Source organism: Halichoerus grypus, chromosome 12, assembly GCF_964656455.1.
Source record: "Halichoerus grypus chromosome 12, mHalGry1.hap1.1, whole genome shotgun sequence".
Classification (NCBI taxonomy): domain Eukaryota; kingdom Metazoa; phylum Chordata; class Mammalia; order Carnivora; family Phocidae; genus Halichoerus; species Halichoerus grypus.
In genome coordinates, this window is record NC_135723.1 from 39595288 (window position 1) to 39618938 (window position 23651).

Below are 23651 nucleotides of genomic sequence, written 5' to 3' on the forward strand. Positions count from 1 at the left end.
AGGAGAGATTTGGGGAACTGGGAGTCATTTGAATCAGATCTTGAAGTACAGCTGGATTTTACAGGTGGGGAAGATGTGAAGGTATTTGAGGCCTCGAGCACTCCCAGGCAAAATCCTGCCCTTGTGCTCTTGCTTCCTCTACCAAGAATACTTTGCCCATGTATCCACAGGGCTTGGTCCCTCAGTTCTTGAGGCTTGTTTTCAAATGCCATCTCTCCATAGGGACCTCTCGAGCTACCTGTGAGAAAATTGTGATACCCACCACTTCCGCCTCCCTTCCCTGCCTCGCTTTTCTCCTTAGCTCTTGAAATTCCCTAATGTACCACATACTTTACTTGCTTATCTTGGCCATTATCTCTCACCCCACCCCCTCTGCCCCTGCTAGAAAGCAAGCTCCATGAAGGCAGGAAGTTGTCTGTTTTGTTCACTGCTTGTGTCTCCAGCACCTGGAATAGTGCCAGACACATTATTAGGTGCTTATATTTTGTAAAAGGAGAGGAAGGAGAGAGTCTAGCTGAGGGAGAAACCTGAAGAGGGTGGATGGAAAGTAGAAGTTTGTCCAGCAGACACAATATCAGTAGAGGAAATTCAGGCAAGAATAACATGATGCGACCAGCCCCTGGAGGCCTTGAAGATGTGGCCCAGGAAGCCAGCTTTTATTCTGCATGTGATGAGAACTATCAAGGCTTTCACTAGGAAATGCACAGGAACAGTTCTGTGTTCATTGGACAGTGCTATTTGTAGCAAGGTTTGGCGTAGAGGAAGCCTGGAGGTGGGAGATTAAAAGAGATAGAAGTAATAAGATTTGATCCTGTGAAGGAAAGGAATGCTAGAGAACATGCACTAGTGGATGACCTATATGCGCCGTGCTTGATGAGACAGCTGCTGACTTTAATAGTCACAGTTGACAATTCCTAGAGATGGAAGATAGCACTTTCTCCTTGGGAGCAATTTCTTCACAGGCAACATAATGTTTCTAAATGGCTTTTACTTATTTTCCTCTGTTTCTATATTTCACATAACACAATAACCATTTTACTACCTGGAGACCTTGAGCTTTACCCTCCTCTGGGACGTATCTACACTTGCTGCTGAAAGTAAAAATGATGACTTCTCTTTCCCTGGGAGCCCCATTTTCCTTTCATAAGCAGTGCTCCTACTAGGAAGAAGTGCAGATAATGCACATTTAGAAAAATGGGAGAGGAAACAAATAGGGTATAGGATTATCCAAAATGAAAAGTCGTCAGCACAAGGGATTTAAATCTGAAAAAGAGAAGCTAGAGCTTCTCCCTTTCCAAGCAGCCAAGAACAACATTTGCAAGTGTTTTGAATTATTGCCCAGAATATGTGTGTGTGTGTGTGTGTGTATGTGTGTGTGTGTGTATAGATCTATACAAATAAGGCTGTTAAGGATGGAGACTGTGTGCTATACAACTCCAGGAGGCCCTATTCCCATATTCACATAAAGCACAAGGGGAATGCTGCTTTCTGGAGTTGTGCAATGGATGGTTCTGCTTCCAAGAATGCAGGACAGAGGACTGATTTGAGGGTTGGCTCTGCTTTCAAAATCTTTCTCCTTCCCAGGTCCTGCTGTAGTTTGCCATTAGAGATTAATTTATTTGGGTTACCGTTTTCTAATCCATTGGTGTGAATTACTTCATCCACCTGCTCTCATATGTGGCTGAAGACTCCATGACTTCCTGAGAAAGCTTGAAGAGACAGGGGCCAGAAAAATATAAAAGACTAAAAAGGGGAAGGACAGAGGGTGCTTACTGACAACAAACTTCGCCTGTTTCATACATAGTGGAGTTAAGGGCTAGTCTGCTTTGAGCAACATTGGAGAATTAAGTTGGGGTGAAATGGGGATGGGCCTTAAATGCCAAGCCAATTTAGGCGTTAGGGAGCCATTCAGGGTTTCTAAAAAGGGAAATTTATGGAAATACAGATCAATCAAGCCTTCTCATAACCAAACAGCAAATGCTCTAGTTACCCATGGGCTCCTGCCTGGACATCTCCAAGAAGGGCATCATTTTCTTCCTGCTCTCCATCCTTCCATACAAGCAGGCTAACCTGTGTCAGCTTGATTCAACACATATTTACTGCACACATATTATTTATCAATACAGTTACGAGTTGCAGAAACAGCTGCTAAAAAGTACTATTCTCTGGCTTCCTCTCTCGTTTTGAACATTTGTTTTCATTTCCTCTCATTTGCAATGCCTTGGGTCTCATTCCACCAGGAAGTACACTTTCCAAGTACTGTCATGTTAGAGCCTTAGGAGAGAACTGATGTGGCCTACAGTGTTAACAGGAGTGCTCTGTACGATGAGAAATGTATGTTTTCTTTACTCTGGCCAGATTTTTCTAGACCAGAAAGTAAAGGCTTTTTAAATGTTAGCATGTAGTATATTTAACAAAGTGCTTACTGAAAATCCCACAAAATATGTCTTTCCTGCATATTTTTAAAGCACAGAGGCGCTCACCTTGGTTTGTGTAAGCATTCAGTGGTGCGTGTTATACTTTATTTTGGCCGCCGTGATACATATCAGGAGGGTGGCTCTCTTTGGACTCCTGGCAAAGTTGGCTAACTGTACACAAAGTTGGTCCAAGGATAGGGTGACTTGAGTGAGTTCTGTACGGGAGCCCTCACTGTCTGTTATATAAACACATGTCTAAATTCAGTTCATCATGCCCACTGGCAACCGAACCATCCTAGGTCAAGTTCTTGTCGTCTGTTGCTTGGACTCCAGCTATAGTTTACCTTCTTACTGTCTCCCTCATTCCAGGCTTCCCCAATCCCCTCCAGCTTCCATATTCTTAAACAAAATCAGACCTTCTCTCTTGTGTTTTTAAAAGGCTCTGGTTTCCCTGTAGGGCTGGTTGGCAACAATAATTTTCATCAAGAGTCAGGCCACCTCTTAAATATATTAGAATGTGCATAAAGGGCTGCCTGGGAAGGAGATAAATGAGCTTTCAAAAGCCATATCTGGCATTACCAATGCCTTGAATTCCTTTTGAAATTTTAAATAATATGGACTAAATGAGATTTATTTTTATTAAAAGGTGCCTACTGATCTCCAGAAAGAAGTCCAAACTTGCTCTGTCACTCAAGGTCCTACATGATGTGGTTCATAACTATCTTTCCAGATCAAGCACCTGTCTTGATATTGCTCGTCTCAGTACTTGACATTGATGATGCTAACAAGAGTAGGTCTTTGGGGACTTTTCATCTGCTTGTGGAGATAGATGCATAAACTTAATTTCAAGTGGTCTGAGATGTGTTATCATAGAGATATACATAAGGTGGGGTGGTAGAAAAATGAAGGAGGTCAACAAATCTTGTTGGGAGGAAGTGTTAAAGCTCTAGAATTGTATTACCATGAGCTAGTAGTAATTACCTCCTGGATATTGAAGGGAAGACCAACACAGACACAAAACACTTACGTGCAGTGTTCTTGAGGCATGAACCTACTAGGACACTGGGTGATTGTGCATTGTCCAGAACGGAAGGTGAGATGGAAAAGACAAGAAGGAGTTACGAGATTTTATACTAACATTTTTAGGGTGTTATAGAGGTGTGTGTGTGTGTGTGTGTGTGTGTGTGTGTGTGTGTGTGTTGTAGAAAGGACACATAGATGTGTTTTTTATTTTTTTAAATTTTTATTTTATTATGTTAATCACCATACATTACATCATTAGTTTTTTATGTAGTGTTCCATGATTCATTGTTTGCGTGTAACACCCAGTGCTCCATTCAATACATGCCCTCTTTAATACCCATCACTGGGCTAACCCATCCCTGAGACCCCCTCCCCTCTAGAACCCTCATTTGTTTCTCAGGGTCCATAGTCTCTCATGGTTCGTCTCCCCCTCCGATTCCCCCCCTCTTCATTTTTCCTTTCTTGCTATCTTCTTCTTCTTTTTTTTTTTTTTTAACATATAATGTATTATTTGTTTCAGAGGTACACGTCTGTGATTCAACAGTCTTACACAATTCACAGCACTCACCATAGCACATACCCTCCCCAATGTCTATCACCCAGCCATCCCATCCCTCCCACCCCCCACCACTCCAGCAACCCTCAGTTTGTTTCCTGAGATTAAGAATTCCTCATATCAGTGAGATCATATGATACTTGTCTTTCTCTGATTGACTTATTTTGCTTAGCATAATACCCTCTAGTTCCATCCACGTCATTGCAAATGGCAAGATTTTGGGTTTTTTTTTTTTTTGATGGCTGCATAATATTCTATTGTATATATATATACCACATCTTCTTTATCCATTCATCTGTTGATGGACATCTTGGCTCTTTCCAGTTTGGCTATTGTGGACATTGCTGCTATAAACATTGGGGTACACGTACCCCTTCAGATCACTATATTTGTATCTTTGGGGTAAATACCCAGTAGTGCAATTCCTGGGTCATACGGTAGCTCTACTTTCAACTTTTTGAGGAACCTCCATACTGTCTTCCAGAGTGGCTGCACCAGCTTGCATTTTCACCAACAGTGTAGTAGGTGTGTTTTTTAAATAACAAAATAAAACTACTAGAAATATAAAACAAGGCTGGTAGTGCAAAATCGAAAGGACTTAGAGTCCCCTTCTTACAGGCCCTGATGCCAAAGAGAAATTGAAGGTGGTATGTATTCTAGTGTCCAATTGTGAACCCATGTGAATGGTGGTACCATTTGGCAGGATGGAGAATAATCAAAGGAGTAGGTCTCCACAGAAGGTAGGAGTTCTGCTTGGAGTATGTCAAATGTGAGCTGCCTGTGGGCCACTCATGTTGGAATGTGCAGCATAGACTCTGGAGCCTGGAAGGGATATATTGGCTGGACATACCAATTTATGGGTGATGATGGAAGACATGGGTGAAAGTATTATCCAGAGTGGCATTGGATATGAGAAAAGATGAGGCCAAGGACAGAACTGCAAAGAATATCGTCATTAAATTGAAAATCAATCCTAATTTTTCTGTTTTTCTTTGTTCCTATTTTCCTTTGTTTTTCTATTGAAAAATTTAAAATATGTTTTAAAAACAGTCATCATCAGGGTGCCTGGGTGGCTCAGTTGGTTAAGCAACTGCCTTCGGCTCAGATCATGATCCTGGAGTCCCAGGATCGAGTCCCGCATTGGGCTCCCTGCTCGGCAGGGAGTCTGCTTCTCCCTCTGACCCTCCTCCCTCTCATGCTCTCTGTCTCTCATTCTCTCTCTCTCAAATAAATAAATAAAATCTTTTAAAAAATAAATAAATAAATAAATAAATAAAATAAAAACAGTCATCATCAGAAATATTTATACATAGAATTATATAAAAATAGCTAGGGCGTTTATTCTTAAGTTGAAAGCAATACATGTAAAAAAAAAAAACCGAAACACAAAAAAGTGCCTTTGCATCTCTTCAGGTCTGTTCAAGGACAACAGCACAGTCACAAGCTCGATTTAGCACTGATTCTGTGTCCTTGCCATCCCTTTTATCTTTTGGAAGCCAGGTTCTCTTCATTTCTAAGCCACAAATTATTCTATCAATTCCAGCATTCACGATTTTTCACCTTAGAATTGATGATGTGTTAGAGTTTAATTAGCAGTCATTGTTTTTCTAAGTGGCACATAAAGTAATTTTGCATCTTAGAGTCGTTAGCCTGTCCGATTCAAAGTCACATGGTATTGCTTTGTGTCTTCAACTTTGGCAACAGCAAGATGGCCTTTGGAATCGAGAAGGATGGCGTGAAATGGCCCCTTCTGCTCCCCAGCCTTCCTCCACCTGACCAGACTTAGCTGGCTTCCATGCGGTGACCCTTGGGGGCCAGAGCCCCCTCGTGAAAAGCCAGGAGCTGGGCAGCAAGGGCGAGGGCTGGGCACTCAGGCCCTCTTATCCTGGGGTTTTGCAGGCCCTGAGAGAGCCGAGGAAAGTGAGAACCCATTGACCTTATAAAAACAAGCCCTTTTCTTCACAGAGGGCCGCGCTGTGTTGCTCAGGGTTCTGGTTGCAAGCAGCGGGCACTAAGTCCAGTGGGATTCATTGGAAGGAAATCTGGTGTTGACATCACCTCTGGTGAGATTTATTGGAAGGAAACCTGGTGCTCACAGGATCAACAGGAGGCAGAAGGAACGGGCTTAAAAAAGAGCAGAGGCCAAGGGAGCCCAGACTGTGGACCTCTGGAACAATCTGGCCAGGATGTTGGGACATTGCTGCTACTATGGCATGCTGCCAGAAATTAATCCTTACTCTTCCCTTGGCTTCACCTCCCAGCTCCAAAGACAAAGTCCCAGTTAGGAGCATCCAGTCTAACTGCTAAGATCCTGCCTGTGTTCTGGTCACTGGGAGATGGGGAGCAGGAAGGTGTCTCCTCTGGGGCTTCAGGAGAAGAAAGTAGGGGTTCAGCATGTCGACAACACAGCAGTACTATGAGGAGCACCCCCAGACAGAAAGGGGTTTTGATGTTGTATAGCCAGAGAGTGACAGGCGTTCACCACGCTCCCCTTCCAAAGTCTTAGCTCTGTGAGACCATCAGAGCGGATCAACCATCAGAGGACTGGAGTTTTGACTTCATTCTGAAACGCAGGTTGGCAGAGCAAACAACCCTTCCAGAGCTCACACAGAGGGTCAGGCCTTGTGCTAAGTGTGTCCTGTGTGATTGCTGCTGAACACGCAACTATTCATTCTTAGACCTTTAGGAAATCATAAGAGGAGGACAGTGGTTACCAAAGATTTTCCCAACTATAAAGGACTGAATGCAGCAGCTGCTGGTGGCAAAACCCGGGTGCTAAATAAAATAAAGTGTCTAAAAGATGCCATTGTTTGAAATTAGCCCCTCAGACTGACAGGTAATTAACTTCTGCCACTAGTTTAATTTCTCGTGTGGACCTCGTGCAGGAAACCATACATGGGTGGTAATTTTTTTCCCTCCAATCTCAGAGGAAATGTAACTGGGTATGAACTAGTGGCACAACTCATATATCAGTAGTCTGTAGCGGGTCTACATAAATCCTTTTCTTTAAAGTTATTTAACTGTTTTGAAAATGGTTTCAACAGAAGCAATTCCAATTGCACCAGAAAGGAAACCAGAGTTTTAAAGAAAAATAGACTCTCTTTGCTGAGCAAGGCAAACATATCAGTATGCAGAGAAACGAACCAGTCTCTTGTGTTTTATTTCCTTAACAAATCTACTGAAACACTTACTTTGTGTCTTTAAAAGGCTGATAGACAAAGAACTCTGTGGCCACTAAAAATTAATGCCTACAATTGTTTTGTAACCTCTTTAAAAGGTCAAGTATTTAAAAAAAAATTGTTTCTCTGTTATTCATAGTATTTCATTGTGGGATTTTGCACATATTATAAACACAGTAAGTATTTGGGTTTTTTTAATTCATCAAAAACATATTCTCTGGGGAAGAATTTTCTATTTGAATAGTTAGATAACCTGCAGTTTTCCCGCATACTTCATGTATAAAACAACACATTGCTGTCCCCAACCTAGCCCTGGGTTTAGCCAAGCCCTTATAGACTATTTTCTTTTTTTTTAAGATTTTATTTATTTATTTATTGGGGGGGAGGGGCAGAGGCAGAGGGAGAGAGAGAATCTCCAGTAGACTCCCCGTTAAGCGTGGAGCCCGAGTTGAGCATGGAGGCGAACACGCGGCTCAATTCCCTGACACTGAGCTGTGACCTGAGCCGGAATCAAGAGTCTGGTACTTAACTAACTGAGCCACCCAGGTGCCCCTCATAGACTACTTTCTGTCAGGATGTTGCATTTTGACTCTTCCAGGAATTAATATCTAAAATAAAAACTCTTATATCTGTAAAAGGTGAGAACTTGATACTATTTAAAGCTGACTAATTCAAGTCATTCAGTGAAATCGACTTCATTTAAGAACTAGAGGATGAGAATGTACAAACAGATGGCTCTGGTAAAAAGCAAAATTATTTTCTACAATTCTATCATCAGTGGAACAGATAATAAGTTAATTTAAACCTTGACCCATTATACCCCTTGGATCCACAGAATGAGATGGAAGAATCTGTTATTATTAGTCTTCCAAAAGATCTTCACCCTTAACCCCTTGAATTTTTTGCTCAATTGTCACCTCAGTGTGGCCTTTCCTGACCAGTCTATTTTAAATTTCACCTCTTGCTCCCCTTACCAGCATGCCCAATCCCCTTTTTTGGCTTTCTCTTTTCCCATAACACTTATCTGATACAATATATGTTTTATTTATTTGTTTGTGGTTTCTCTCCCTCACCTCAGATGGAAGCTCCATGAGCACAGAGATTTTTTTTTGTCTCTCTTTTCCCTCTCATATTCTCAGTACCTGGTGCCCAATAAATGTTTGGTTGATATACAAGCTAATGCAACATTTGAAGGTTTCTGCATATGGGTATCCCCAACTTTCTTGGTTTAAAAAGCAAATTCACATCAATTATTTTATTTGGTTATTCTTACAACATTGTGTTTTAAGAAAGGATTATTATCCCAGTTCAGAAGATGAGGAAACAGGGCCTCAGCGAGTTTCTACAAATTACGTAAAATCAAGGGGCTAGCAAGAAGTAGACTCCAGCCTCAAACCCAGATCAGTTACTTCCCTTGAGGTGCTGCTCCCAACCCGACTTGTGAATCTGCCTAGCCAGAGGAATTAATGCTTTATATTAGGCATCGATGGTCTGGTCTCGGGGTAGTGGATTCCGAAATAAAGATGAGAACAGAATTTGGATGCAGTAGCCATTTATTCTTTTTTTTTTTAAAGAGTTTATTTATTTGACACAGAGAGAGACACAGCGAGAGAGGGAACACAAGCAGGGGGAGTGGGAGAGGGAGAAGCAGGCTTCCTGTGGAGCAGGGAGCCCGATGTGGGACTCAATCCCAGGACCCTGAGATCATGACCTGAGCCCAAGGCAGACGCTTAATGACTGAGCCACCCAGGTGCCCAGTCAACTGTATTTTTTTTTTTTAAGATTTTATTTATTTGACAGAGAGAGACACAGTGAGAGAGGGAACACAAGTCGGGGGAGTGGGAGAGGGAGAAGCAGGCTTCTCGCTGAGCAGGGAGCCCCATGTGGGACTCGACCCCAGGAACCTGGGATCATGACCTGAGCTGAAGGCAGACGCCTAACAACTGAGCCACCCAGGCGACCATGGATGCAGTAGCCATTTATTCTTAATAAATAAAACAACCCATCATCTCTAGCTCTCGAGGATGTGAAACCTAACTTCTCCACAGCTGAGCCTTACACGTACTTGCCTGTTGGAAGTAGAAGAGCCGTTCTTCTTGAAGCCATGGTGTATCCACCCCAAAGAGCCTACGCAAACCCTTCCTTACCCTGCAGCTTTAACACTACCTGCTTTTACTGTGGGCCTTTCTCCAAGGCTGCCTTTCTAGGTCATATCAGGCTCTGAGCAGGGGAGAGGATAGTATACCTGATGGTTAAAGTTCCTAGATCTGAAAACGGGCAGAACCAGACAGAACTTGAAGTTTGATGTGGTTGGCAGTTTCTTTGGGGCAGATTATTTTGTCTCGTCACCTAGAAAATGAGGCTGATGGTACCAAGTTCTGATAAATAAATCAGATGTTACGAGTAAAGCATTCATGATTGCCTCAGGCATTATTATCATATAGCCCCTGTATCTCTTCCACCAGATTCTAGGGTCCTAGAAAGGAAGGCACTTAATGGGTTGTGTTAGTTTGCTCAGGCTGCTGTAGCAAAGTCCTACAGTCCTGGTGGTTTAAGCAGTAGAAACTTAACGTCTCAGTTCTGGATGCTAGTATGCCGAGATCAAGGTGTTGACAAGGTTGGTTCCTTCCGAGCGCTGTGAGGAAGATGCTCTTCTGTGCCTGTTCCCTACTCTCTGATGGCTTGCTGGCAATCCTGGGCACTCTTTAGCTGCTAGAAGCATCACGCCAGTCGTCTTCAGCTTCCCATGGCATTCTCCCTGTGTGTGAGTCTGTGTCTATAAGGATATCAGTCATATTGGATTAGGTGCCCACCCTGCTCCAGTCTGATCTCGTCTTAACTAAATATATCTGCAATGACCCTATTTCCAAATATGTCACAATCTGAGATACTAAGGATTAAGACTTTAACATACAAATGTTCAGGGTGTTGCGGGGGGGGGGGAGGTCCCACCCATAAACACAGACCTATCACCTGTGTAGTTGTTGTATTTACTTGCATTTTGTAAGTGTCTGGGGCATTGCTGCTGAATCCATTAAATTTAAAGAAATGTCTCTAGAAGGTTCAGAAATAGAGCCACTTTCTAGCAGATTAGTGGTCTTTTGAAGATTGCTTCTCCATCCAAGGTTTACCAGAAGAGGAGACTTACCTTCAGCTGGTGCCTCCTAAGGCTTCGTGTTAGGTCTTTGGATCAGGATACATAATGGCCATGTGACTCTTTTGTTTGTGACTTTCCAAGCAGGTTTTTAATGGGTAAATAGTGGTAATATCTTTATATATGGATAAGGACTTAGATGTGCTGTTTATAACTTTAAAGGTTTATTTGTCTAAAAATCAGGGTAACTCAGTGTTCTTTTCAGAATCTCAAGTGCAACTCTTCATTGCATGTGTTAATAATAAATGACCATTTTCCTTAAAAGTGTTTCACATTCTTTCTAATATGTACATAGTGTGGTTATAAAGTAGTGAGGTTGGTTCCACATTCTACACATGCACCTGGAGTACTGTTTCAATGAATATACACATTAAAAATTTCTTAATATCTAAATTGCAATGCCATACTCTACACATCCAAATTTTTTGAGTTGCTTTTCTGCCCCCAAATCACTTGCTTAATGTAGTCAGACTTTTTGGAGTTGCTTTTCAGGCTATAGATATTTATTTGGGCATTTAGGTATGCATTTATAATGCATTCTTTAAGTGGTTGGTGCTGAAATTTTGAGTCAATGTAAATCTCAGGATTTATTATCATGGAAATGGGACTATCTACAGCACTTGAGATCTTACAGAAAGTCTGTAAATATTTGATGGATGAATGAATATATGAATGAATGTATGGGCAGGGAGTAAGTGAATTCATTTCTTTTAAATTCCATTTGAACCAATGAAATCAATAACCTCCAGTGACTGTAATACTCAGGAGAGAAGATAATATACTTAAAAAACTGTGAAAGCAAGTTTTAATTTTTTATATCATTTTATATACATTGGATTTTCTTGTGACACCTTGACTCTCCCCTACGTCATCTACATTGTGACTGATGGTTTCAAGCGCTCTGTAATGAAAGGGGCCTCTAAGAAAGGCAGGTTGAGAGCAGACACAATGAGCACACATTTGCATAGGGCAGGAAGGGCACTGTCACATCTGGTGGTGGTAGCAGACTGGTCCATTTGTTGGTGCTCATTAAATTCGCATTAATGCATGAGCTGCTCTGCATGTGTAAATGCCATTTGGGGTTGGTTGCTTTCTCCCAGGCCAAGGGCAGTGACTTTGGGGGCTCTACCCCGTGGTTGTTTACTTGCCAATGGCATTTGACCTGGGGTCAGACCTGTATTTAACCCTTTCCTGTAGGTCAAAAACAAGTTAATTTGGTGAGAGTTAAATTGGAAATGAGTCGCCTGTAGAGCAGGTGTTCCCTGTGGAGAATGTGCCCCAGGTGGAAGCATTTTGAGATCTATTCCTGGGTCATCTCTGAAGAAGCTCCAGAGGTCAGAGAGGCAATTCCAAGACATCCCATGTGGTGAGGGCCTGGAGATGGATGTTAGCAGGTGCCGACTCTTGCAGTTTTCTCAGCAGCTTGGGGGGACTTTCAAAGAGGCCCCTTTTGGAGCTAATTTATTCATATATTCATGAACATATATCTTGGGCATTCATTGAGGACTGATTTACTTAGAAGTTGCCCTAAATGATTGGAACTTTACCCTTTGCCCCTACCTCCCACCATCAACCAAAGGCTTTGATTTGAAGGAAACAAAATAATGCATTTTTCTTTCTTTTTTTCTAGAGGATGAGGAAGATGAGGAAATGGTAGAACCTAAAGTTGGCCACGATTCAGAACTGGAAAATCAAGACCAAAAACAGGAGGTGAAGGAAGGTATGGTATGGTATAGGAGATAAATTAGTCATCATTTTATTGTTATTATCGTTTACCAACATAAGAGGCTATCCTGGTAAGTAGAAATTAAATGCACACTCCCTATGTGGAAGGTCTCTATGGTTGTTCAATACATTACATTTAGCACTATAAACTGTAATCCCCAAAGCAAGAGTCATTTATTCTTTTGACCAATGGAAGTAAATAAAATAGAAACCATCCACAATTCCAGCAACAAGTCCACTCACAATTCCAGTAAAATTATCACTAAATAGTGAGAAAATAAGATAGTTGTTATCCATTGTCATGTTACCTAGGTCACTGCATTGTATATTCCCAACGATAGCAGTAAAGGGAAGAAGCAGCTATAATTATTTTGTTAATAAATTCTGAAGTTTATTCATGTGATCTACACAGAAACACTAACAGTGATCATTACTGCTAACTATACTGTTCACAGTTTTCTTCCACGGCTCTGTCTCTATGAAGAACAACCTTTCCATGTTCCAGTGATAATAATGATGAGCATTTATTAAGGGCTTGCTGTGTACTCAACTCTTTCCTAAGCCCTTTAGAGATATTATTATCTACACCTCTAAACATCCTTTTGAAGCAGATACTATTATTATTCCTACTTTACAGATAAAGAACCAGGAAGGGAGAGGTTTAAAAACTTATCCAAGGATACAGTATGTATCCAGGATTTGTAGTTGACTCCAAAGATAGTACATTTCACCATGATGGCATCATCCTTTTGTAGCACTGGGTCTCAAAAACAAGAAAGCAGAAAGAAAAAAGAAAAGGGAAGACAAGAAATACTACAGGTGCCGATTCCCTAAAAATCTAATTTTGTAACCCTTTGAGATTCTCAGTCCCTGGAGATAAGAGAACTTTGAAATTGTCATTCTTACTGACAAACGAAGTATGCATAGATTGAAAAGCTTCTTCCATAGTCCCCGCTCAGTGTCCCAAATATAGATCAACACAAGTCTAATTAGAAGCTCACTTGATTTTTAAATTCAAAAGATGCCTGTGTCTCTGGTATAGTATGTGGCACATAGTTGTCACTGGGGACTTTTATGGGAATGGGTACATATTGGTCATATATACTCACTTTGACCTGCTCGGGCATTGAGTGATTTCGATTACCATCAAGTTCTGGGCTCCGACTAAGGGCAGGGAGTAGATTCAGCCTCTTTAACAGTAGCATCCACAGAAGGCACGAGAGTGATGTTTTCTGAGGGATTCTAAATGCACTTGATGGAAGAGACTTTGTCTAAAATTCTAAGAACATTTTTTTTAAGCTGGTGAATGGAATATCATTAACACAGGTGTAGCAAGAGATGAAATAAGTCAGGATTTATTAAAATAAATAAAGGGGTTTTCCTTTTGCAAAATATCCTTAAGCCCTGCTGGGTGATAAGGAGCCAGGGTGTCTTTGTGTGTCTTGGCACAGATTCTCTCCTGCCCATCACCCCCAGTCCTCAAACTGTCTTCTCTGGCAAAGTAAGGCAGCCCCCTTCTTCAGTCCGGAGCAAAAACACCGTCTCGTTTTTAACCGTTGCTCAGGCTTCATGGAATTGATTAAAGTCCTGTTAAAAGTCAAAAAGAAGTTGGAAGAACATTTCCTGTACTACTGCACCGTGTGCCTTTTTCTCTATTAATGGCTTTTCTGCAAATTAGCACATAATGGGTTAAAAGCATGTTTATGTTGGCATCAAACTCTCTCTGGCTTTTTTTTTTTTTTTTTTTTTTAAGTAAGACAGTATTTTGCAAACGTTTTCAAGAATCTGCAGCAGATATAATCGTGGCGCCATTCACACGGCTGCAGAGCAGTTAGGGTTGTGTCAGCACTTCCCTTATGAACCTTGAGTTTCAGGGATTTATTACTCAGCCATAAAAATTTGCTCTGGGCTGAAACTTGACATACATGGTTTCAAACCAGGGAGCACATTTTTGGGAAATCTGGCCTTTTTGGGAGTTAAAAAAAAAAAAAGGTAAGCGGGAGATGGGGAAAAAAAAAAATCAGTGCTCACTAGCTTTTGACATTTTTACCCGTGTGATATCAAAATGCACTAAACGGTCAAGAAATAAGGGTTTGCTATTTTACTGTTTGCACTCTTTTTTTCCACAACAAAGTAGTGCAAACGACAGGTATATGTTAGCTTTTAATCAAATTTTAGGCAATTTCTACATGTGAGTGTTCTGGTATCTTCATGTTTAGAGATTTAAAACAACAGAAACAGAAACCTAACTCTTGTAAATGCACATTAACTTCAGAGAAGGAGATCCTCCTTCTTTATTAGTTTGGTTTGGTTTTCTTGCTCCTGTTTATGAAATGATTTCACTGTAAAATTCCCAGAAGAGTGACCATCCCTGTTTAATCAGGTTTAAGATTTAAGCTACATGGGTTTAGTCCTTTATTTTTTGTCTTTTGCATATACCCTTGAAAAATAGCTAAAAGATTTAATTTTTTATATCGAAACTCAAAGCTGCATCGTTGAAAACAAGGCAAGACATTTCTGAAATGAATATTTTTAAAATAGCTTTTGACCTCAAGGAAAGATTATAAAATACTTAATATGAATTGTGAATTTCATTATGAATTTTGTATTTAAAAAAATCAAAATGTGAAACCAAAGATATAGTATATAGTAAATAGAGTAAAACAACAACAACAAACTGGAAAAGTACCTATTAAGTCAATAAAAAAAAAAAAGAAAGCACAGCAAATAGGATAGAATCCTCATAAAGACACATACACAAGTATTTTCAAATACGAAATGAGAAATTAACTTTTCTATAATGAAAAAGAATAAACAATAGACCCTAAAATAAAATGTGTACTAGATTTTAATCTTGCAACCACAAAGTCATAGACTTAGGCCATCTTCTAAACTTCAAATTTCATGAATTCAGTACATTGTCTTCATAGTTGTTATTCAAGCTAAATGTAACTGTTCAGGTAAATTTGGGCAAGTATGAAAATTGTCATTTGGATCATATGTTAGTTATATCCATGTGTTTGACTTTTCATAAGGAATTTTTCTTTTTTTTTAAAAAAAGCCATTTTACATGCATAAAATACTGTTAGCTCTTGGCAGAAATACTCCATGTTTTGTGTTGCAAAAACAAACAACAGACCTGCGATAATAACATTTTCTGCTTAACTTAAAAAGAAAAATCAATGATTAACAATGCCTACGTTTTGCTCTGGTATGCCTTTTGCTATTAAATTAATTCACACTTTTTTATGTGGTGAACATGTTGAAAATAGTTCATTAGGTGCCGGGGATAGGGAGAAGCTGCAGAAACAGATACATCAGGGAGAATTTGGGGTCTACTCCGAAGTAATACAATTCTGATTCTAATTATTTGTGCTTGCATTTTGAACCTTGTGGATTCCATTAATCAACCAATTTTTCTTTCATGAAATATGGTGTGTGGAGAGGTGTTTTCTCTGAATACAGCTTTTAGTCGGGGTTCCTGGATACTCCATTATGTTTTCATTACATTGTAACACTTATCAATTTAAAGATTTTAAATACAGGAGGTTTGGGGGTCTATCAGAAATAACTATGGCCCTATTTAATTTCTAAGTTGAATATTATTTATGACTTTCAAAAAGTACTTGTCTGCACATGCATCTTATTATTTTGTGCTAACAAATCATGTCATTTGATCCCTGTTAGACATCAAAGCTTAATATAAAATACATCCTTTGTTTTGCTTCAGTAGCAGTTTAATTTCAAGCCAAATATTGTATTGTCAAACATAATATCTGGAGAGGCTACTCCTTCACCTACCTGAACTTGGCCTCTGCAAATACACTTTGATCAGCCATTTATGTTTCTCTTAGAGAAGGAGTTATATGTCTTGAAAGCTGAGATCAAAGTGACAATAAGCTACAGGGAAGAAAAAATTACAGAAAATGACATAGATACTATTTTTTATTCAAGGTAGTGGACCTGTAAGGAAAGATACAGGTGAAATATAAGTAACTCAAAAAGATAAACAGAGAGTAGAATAGATATTTTAAATATTATTTTAAAAAAGAATAAAGAGAAAAAAGTCCTATTTCTCTACTTAATTTCAGATAGGTCTCAAGTCATCCATCAATAGTAACTAAGGCTGAACAAGGCTTTTAAAATAAGACATTCTTTTTGGCCTTATGGTATCCTTGTTTGGTGAAGCTTGTTTATTTATGTAACAGTACTACCAAACCAAAATGAACCTAGCATTTTGTAGGTTTGTTTTTTTTTTTCCTTTTGCCTGGTTACCTGTTTTCTTGAACTTACATAAGGGTGAAAAAATTCAAATGCCTCATTTATGGGAGTTTTAGAAAAGTAGACTAATTACTACTTAATTACTAATTATTGAATGCATAACTATTTGCCCAGTATATTTATCCTTAACCCTTAAATGAGATTTCAAGTTTAGGTATCATTACCCCATTTTATTGATTAAAAACTGCTACTCAGAGAGCTTTAGTTGATTAAAGAATCAAAGTTAGTGAAGGGCGGAGGCAATGTTAGATTCCGGGTTGGTTTTGTAGAGTCCTTGTTGTTTACATCTACACATTGCCACTTTCACCGTTTCTCAGACCAGTGTGGGCACCTCTGATCAGCAGGTATCGATGGAGGTTCCCGGAGCGTCCCAGTACACATTGGCATATTAAGGGCTCTAGAGGCTTCAGCAGCAAAGGAATATTTCTAACTATGTGTAGGGCTACCACAAACTACGGGACGAACTCTTTTGGGAGACGATCGTCTGCTGTATGTAGTAGGTGAATCATGTTTTGTTATAATATGACCTTGGAGAGCATTTTGCCAAGTGTGAACCAACTACATTATCCTAACCCTAGTCTTGTACAAACACAGATTCTGGAGTCCGTCCAGACCCCCTGCACCGTGGGCTGGGGCAGGGAAGGGGAGGTCAGAAGCAGGAAGACATTGTGGACATTAAAGTCTTGAGATCCACTGCCTTGGCTCTGCAGTCCTTCTGCTTGCCAGTTCAGATTTGGCAGGCCAGTGGCTTCACGACACCAGTGATTGAAACAAATAACATAAAACAAGCTGCTACCACTGACTGCACCCTATGTGGGTCGTCTGACCCTGTGGCCAGGTAGGAATGGTGATGGGGATGGTTGTGGAAGAGTTTGGGCAAGCCCGTGGGTGAGAGACTCCACTAGGGACTCCAGCGCTGATTGCAGTGCAGCACCCTCCTCCTGTCCCTTAAATTCCAGAAGTTTCCAGTCATCCAGAGAGTAATGCACCAAACATGTACTGAATGCTCTCTGCAAGGGAGTTGAACTGGGGCTCCTGAAGAACCACAAAGTTTCAGCTGACCCTTTCTGTGCTTGAGGGCTTCTCAGTCTGGGGGAGTCCCTAATCCTTTCTCGATCATTGTATGTAAGCCTTGCCACTGAAGGGATTGTCTGTGTAACCTACTTGGGACTCTGACACCGGGACATACTGCCAGTTACTTAATCTCTCTTTGCCTCATTTTGTATCTTCAAACTTAATTTAATAAGATTAATCACGCTAGAAAAGAAAGGCATAAAAACAATTTCGAGATGTCTTATAAAAGCGTTTATTTTTTCCATGTGTTTGTTTAAAAGCAGAAGATATCTCAGGGGAAAGCAGGTTTGGAATGACATGTTTCAGGTTTTGAGTGGAACCTGTTAAGAGCCAGTTGGCCTTACCAAATAACCCTCTAAAATAAAATGAATGTGTCCAGGAGAGCGAGGAAGGATGCTACCCAGATCATATTATAGACAGTTCTGAGTTATTTCATATGTGCAGCTTTCAGTCATATCCAATATACATAGTTTTATCGATTTTTCTATTATGTACTCTGAGCTGTTTTTCAAGTTCAGTTCTAAAGCAGGGAACATTCAGAACTGGTTGCTAAAAAACACCAGTCTGTTTTCATTTATAATCTTTGTTGACTCTTTGAAATAGTAATTAGTCCAGATATGAAATATTTTTGTAAAATTAGGGGAGTCATCTGCAAAAACCTTTGGTGTGAATTTAGGAGCAATTTAGAATCAATATTGACAATGATTTATTTCACCATCTGCTCACTCTTTTGGTAAATCATCTCTTTCAAGAGTTGGATTCCTCTTGAAATGTTTTAATTGTCCTTTTCTTCTTTCCTAACAATCTCTTTTACTTAAAAAGCCCCTCCACGAGAGCTGACCGAGGAAGAAAAACAGCAGATCCTTCATTCAGAGGAATTCCTCATCTTTTTTGATCGGACAATCCGGGTGATTGAAAGAGCACTGGCAGAAGACTCTGACATCTTCTTTGACTATAGCGGTCGAGAGTTAGAGGAAAAAGATGGGTTAGTTTCTTGTGTGCATTAAAAAAAAAACAAAAAAACACTGCAATAAATTATTGTTGATTCTAAATTCACTTATGTATTGACTAGGCAAATCCCAAACCAAACAAATCAGAGGAGGATGAAATTCCAGGGTTGATCTTGCTGAACAGCTTTGACTAAGGGCTTTGGTTATAACTTCTGGATTAATGTTTCCCTGTAATTATCATGTGCTTCTGTGAAATGCTTTTGAACTTGATATCTGGGGAACAGTCCAGGTGATAGAGACTGGCAGAGTCACGTACATTGTCCTCTGAGAAAACATTCCTATAAGCAGCAAAGGAGATTTGTATTATATCCAGTAGATCTATTTTTGATGTCTAAGCAAACAGGAAGCTGAACAAAATAAGCATGAGATATGGGACCCCTTCGCTGATGTGGGGAAGAGCTAACAGAGACTACAATACAACCCTTCTCCTTTTTTTGATACCGTGAACATACATGTATATGTCTTGTAGGACAGTCATGTGCAGGGATATATTTAGGGGCATCTGAGTGGCTCAGTCATTAAGCGTCTGCCTTCAGCTCAGGTCATGATCCCAGGGTCCTGGGATCGAGCCCCGCATCGGGCTCCCTGCTCGGTGGGAAGCCTGCTTCTCCCTCTGCCTGCAGCTCCCCCTGCTTGTGTTTTCTCTCTCCCTCTCTCTGACAAATGAATAAATAAAATCTTTAAAAAAATGTATATATTTAAAGATAAAACAAAAAGTAATCAATAAAAACAAATGACCCCCAGTGACTTTCTCTGAGACTGTAACGTACGTATTGTAAAAGGCAGGAGCAGTCAACCATCATCATGGGGATACGAGGAGGTACTTTATGAGCTTTGTAAGAAATAAATATAGCCAGTTTATAGCCACCGATTTCTTTTGGCCAAGAACAATATGAAAAGGTGAGATCACCTGCCTTATTCACCAGACTTGACTTTTTACTATTTCTAAAATTCAAATACAATTCTCAAAGGACAATGTATTATCATTGAGGATGCTCAAGGGAATGTAACACAACCTCCAAAAACAGTTTCGAAAGACGGTTCTGAAAATGTTCTAACCAGTTGGCAGCATCATTAGACTATTTCAGAGAGACAGTAATATTTTGAACATACATGTTATAAGATGCTTTATTTTTCTTTGAAAAAGCCATTACTCTATGTCTCAGTCAATTTTCTGGGTCCTGTTTCCCTCCGGGTGCCTGGCGGTTACTTGGGTGTGTGTACCTCTTGCCTGAGTTGGCAGTGATGGATTTGAGGAAGAGTTAGGGGGATAAAAAAAGTCCTAAGTCAGCCGATCGGAGCTCAGGTAAACAGTCTGGGGCCAAGTCACCATCTGAACAAGAGCTGTATAAGGCGAGTGATACAGGGTGCGAGTCAGTGGGATGAAGGAAATGAACAGGAGGAAGGTGGGAGTGGGGGAATTCCTGAACTGAAGCCCAAGAAATGTAGGCAGCTTTTTATGCAGATCCCAAAGCTGCTGGCACAGAAGGAGCATTACTCAATTTGCACCCAGTCTTGTGGAGCGAATGTATGACCAGTGTAGAGTTCTTCAAGGGAGGTTTTGTGGCCAGTTGAGTATCAGCCAAGTAAACACTGACCAAAGTGTAGCCCCAGATGCTGTTTTGGTCTATGTTAAGTATCTAATACGTCTGGTGAGTCGCGCACCCTCCACTCTGCCTGACTCATGGTGAAACTTACCACTTACTCTTGAGCAGGGAGGCAGCACTACAGTCAACCAGAAATTATAGGTAAAGAGAAGCTTGCCTATCATCTCTGGTCTAAGGCTAGATAAGGAGATATTGGTATGATATCAAAGAATCTCCAAGGGTACTGTGCTCCCTTGATAGCTGGGAGATTTCTAGGGAACTCGGCTTCAAGATAGAACTTACTAGGAGGAAGAAAATGCTTTAGGGACTGGTCAAGATGAGAACCTGAAAATTACTTGACGTTTCATACCAGCTTTGGAGTAATACATGGAAACCTTTCCTGGGCGAGCTTTTCATAGAGGAGACCACCATTAGTTCATTTATTTATGATCAGCCTTTACTGTCTAAACTGAAGCTTTGGCCTCAGTTTTATGTGCCATGCTCTTGCCATTGCATTCTTTCAATATGAGCAGCAGAGATAAAGCCCCATTCTGAAGCATCATATTTGTCTTTGATATTTAAATCCTCCTAGGGATGTTCAGGCGGGAGCCAACCTTTCTTTCAATCGTCAGTTCTACGACGAGCATTGGTCCAAGCATCGAGTAGTCACTTGTATGGACTGGTCTCTCCAGGTAAGAATTATTGCTGGGATGGAACAAACTGGGCTGTGTTCTCATGGCATTTGTATTAAAAAAAAAAAAAAAGTTTTTCTCCACTACTTTAGATATATTTACTAGCCTACAATTTTTTTCTACGCCTGTTGGTTTTCTTTCTCATTTTACTGAGCTTTCAGTTGAAATTTTGCATGCTGTTATTCATATGCGTCGAGTCCCTACCATGTGCTAGGCACCAGACAAGGAGCAGGCCATCCTGTCTGTGAAACTGCTGTCCTGAAGGTCACCAGTGATTTCCCATGCGTCAGATCCTGTGGCTGTTTTTAAGCCTTCATTTGCCCTGACTTCCTAGTCATCCAGCCTAGTTAACGTCCTCGTAGTCTAAAAACAATATCCTTCCACTGGGTTCCACAGCTTCACTCTCTGCTAGTTCTCACACTTCTCCAAAACTTCGTATTTCTCTTCCACCACTGTGGTCCCCGTGGTTGTGCCCTCAACCTCTACTCTTCCTCCCAACATGCTCTCTTTGGGACATCTCTTCCACTTCTATGGATTCAGCCACCACGTGGCAGCCTGTTTATATCACCTGCCTATCACCCTCCGAAATTCCACTTTGCACACCAGACAGACCCACTCAGCTGTCTCATAGAATCTGCAATCACGAATTCATTTTTTTCACATATCTGAATTTTTCTTCCTACTGCATTCTAAGTTAAAGACATCACAATATACCCAATGGCCTAACGCAGAACTTTCATCATTAACATTAGCAACCTTCTCCCTCTCATCTCCCAGACCTAGACTGTCACTAAGACTGTCTGTTTCTCCACTCATATATTTATCACCCTATACCTGTAGTATTGCTGACCTTCTCACTGGTCTTCCTATATCCATGCTTGTTCATCTGTGGTGTTCCCTCTGGACACCTAACCAAATAATCTTTCTAAAATGCAAATCTGATCACTCCACCCCCTGGATTAAAACTCCCTGTTGCCTCTAAGAAAAAAGTCTATACTCCTTAGTGTCGTATTCAGAGTCAAAGTAGGCAAATTTACCAAAATTCACCTTGCTGAAGAGCCAACTCCATTACATGACAGATTACCTAGCACTGAGTAGTTAAATAATGTGCACAAAGGCATACAGCCTAGTTGTGGGGTGGCCAGAGTTTGAACCCAGGTGGTCTGACCTCCGAGCCCATGTTCAGAACAGCCATGCTATGTGCCTTCCTGCAATGACAATGACGTAATAGCAATGAGGAAAATGGGAATGCTGAATTCTGGACATCTACGTACAGCATAGTTTCTGCTTTTTATGGTGTATGTTCTTATGGGGAATAATAATCATGGCTAGCTTTTAATTTGTGTTTCTTATGTGCTAAGCACTGTGCCAACTGCCCTGAAGGCATCCTCTAATTTCAGCCTCATAACTCAGATGAGGCAGCAACCATTAATATCCCCATTGTGCAGCTGAGGAAATTGAGCCTCAGAGAAGCTAAGTAACTTGCTAAAAATCACTCAGCTAAAATGTGGTCGTGTGGACATTTGAACTCAAGTCTTTCGGCACTTCAGGGCATCTTCTGTTTACCAGTGCCTCTCACAAAAGACTTATGAATCTGGAACCAAGTGAGGTTATAAGTGCCGAACGATAAGGGGCAGATAGCACAGGCTTTCAGAGGTCAGTGGAGGTTGGGATCTGTCTCTGGAAGACTGGGATTTAGACCACTGGAGGGGAGAAGAGTATGTTCTAGGCAGAGCTGTAAAACAGATGATGTGAAGAGCCCCATTTAATCCTGCTGGAGTATAGGAGAACTGAAGGGGAGTGTAATCCCTCACAACCGGACTGTCATCAGCCACCACGTGGGCCAGTGTTCTCTCCTCTTGAACCTCCTTTTACATTCAGACAACAGAGCACGCAGTGCCTGATCGTGCAGAGACTAATATAAGCAGGGCTGGCCCAGCCACTTCCCGCCAGTGTGTGGGTGGTCTGTGAGCATGCTCGGGTGTATGCACAGAAATTAGATCCAAGCCTGAGGAAACACTTAGCTCGGTTTGTTCACTTGTTCAGAGTCTGGAAATTACACAGGAACCTTATCTGACACACTTCTCAAAGGCAACTTCTGTGTTCCCGGGTCAGTTGATAAAGCTCCCTGAGGAGTTGGCAGGGCCAGCCTCAGTGGGGCCGGTCCCTGCCTGGCCACAGTGTACAGTGGCCATATGGACCATGGATGGATTTGTTTCCACATAGGGTTCTGTGTGACAGTTTGGTATTTTGTTTTTTGCAAGAACTGAAACTGTAAAGGGCAGAAACTCTACCATGGAGAGACCACATATACTTTTCACCATTTTTGTGTAACCTGCTCATCTACACTGTAGGAAAGAGGTGTGCAGTTCTGAAAAAGCATATTTTATATGGAGCATGAGAAAAAGGAATTGGAGGGGCAGCTGGGTGGCTCAGTCAGTACAGCATGTGACTCTCAATCTCAGGGTTGTGATTTCAAGCCCCACACTGGTCATGGAGACTACTAAAGAAAAAAAGAAAAAGGGATTGGAACCCTCAGCTCCTACATCATAACATTTTTATGGGGTTCAAAGGACCAGGCTTATATGCTTAGGTGATGAAGACTTCTGAATGAGTCTAGATGCAATTCAATATTAGGAAAGACAAGAAGGAGAGAGGCACAGTCTTGGAGTCTTGAAGTGGCCTATATGTCAAAGGTGTCTACCTGAGTGGGACAGAGGGGAGAAAAAGGAAGAAACTGTAAGGTTTCTGCATAGCTTTGCTTTGATCTCTTGGGCTTCTCAGAGAAGAACACTTTAACTTTGCAATATTTGCCAGATATCCACCAGACGTTATTCCCTGGAAGAAACTGGGTCACTTGGGGGATTATGTCAGCTTTGTCCTTCATTGACCATTGTTGAAGAGTGTGAGTCAATAATACTATCCACATACCACATGACAGCTTTTCCAGACTT

At 40.9% G+C, this 23651-nt stretch overlaps 1 protein-coding gene across 6 annotated transcripts in view; it reads left to right on the top strand.

Moving 5' to 3' along the window:
• DYNC1I1 (dynein cytoplasmic 1 intermediate chain 1) overlaps positions 1-23651 on the top strand; it is a 308167-nt gene that overhangs the window by 171910 nt on the left and 112606 nt on the right. For all 6 annotated transcript variants that reach the window (XM_078059283.1, XM_078059279.1, XM_078059284.1 and 3 more), the window contains 3 exons: positions 11960-12049; positions 18232-18394; positions 20598-20697. In XM_078059283.1, coding sequence (XP_077915409.1) covers positions 11960-12049; positions 18232-18394; positions 20598-20697 — 353 coding nt within the window. The remainder of the gene's footprint in view (positions 1-11959; positions 12050-18231; positions 18395-20597; positions 20698-23651) is intronic.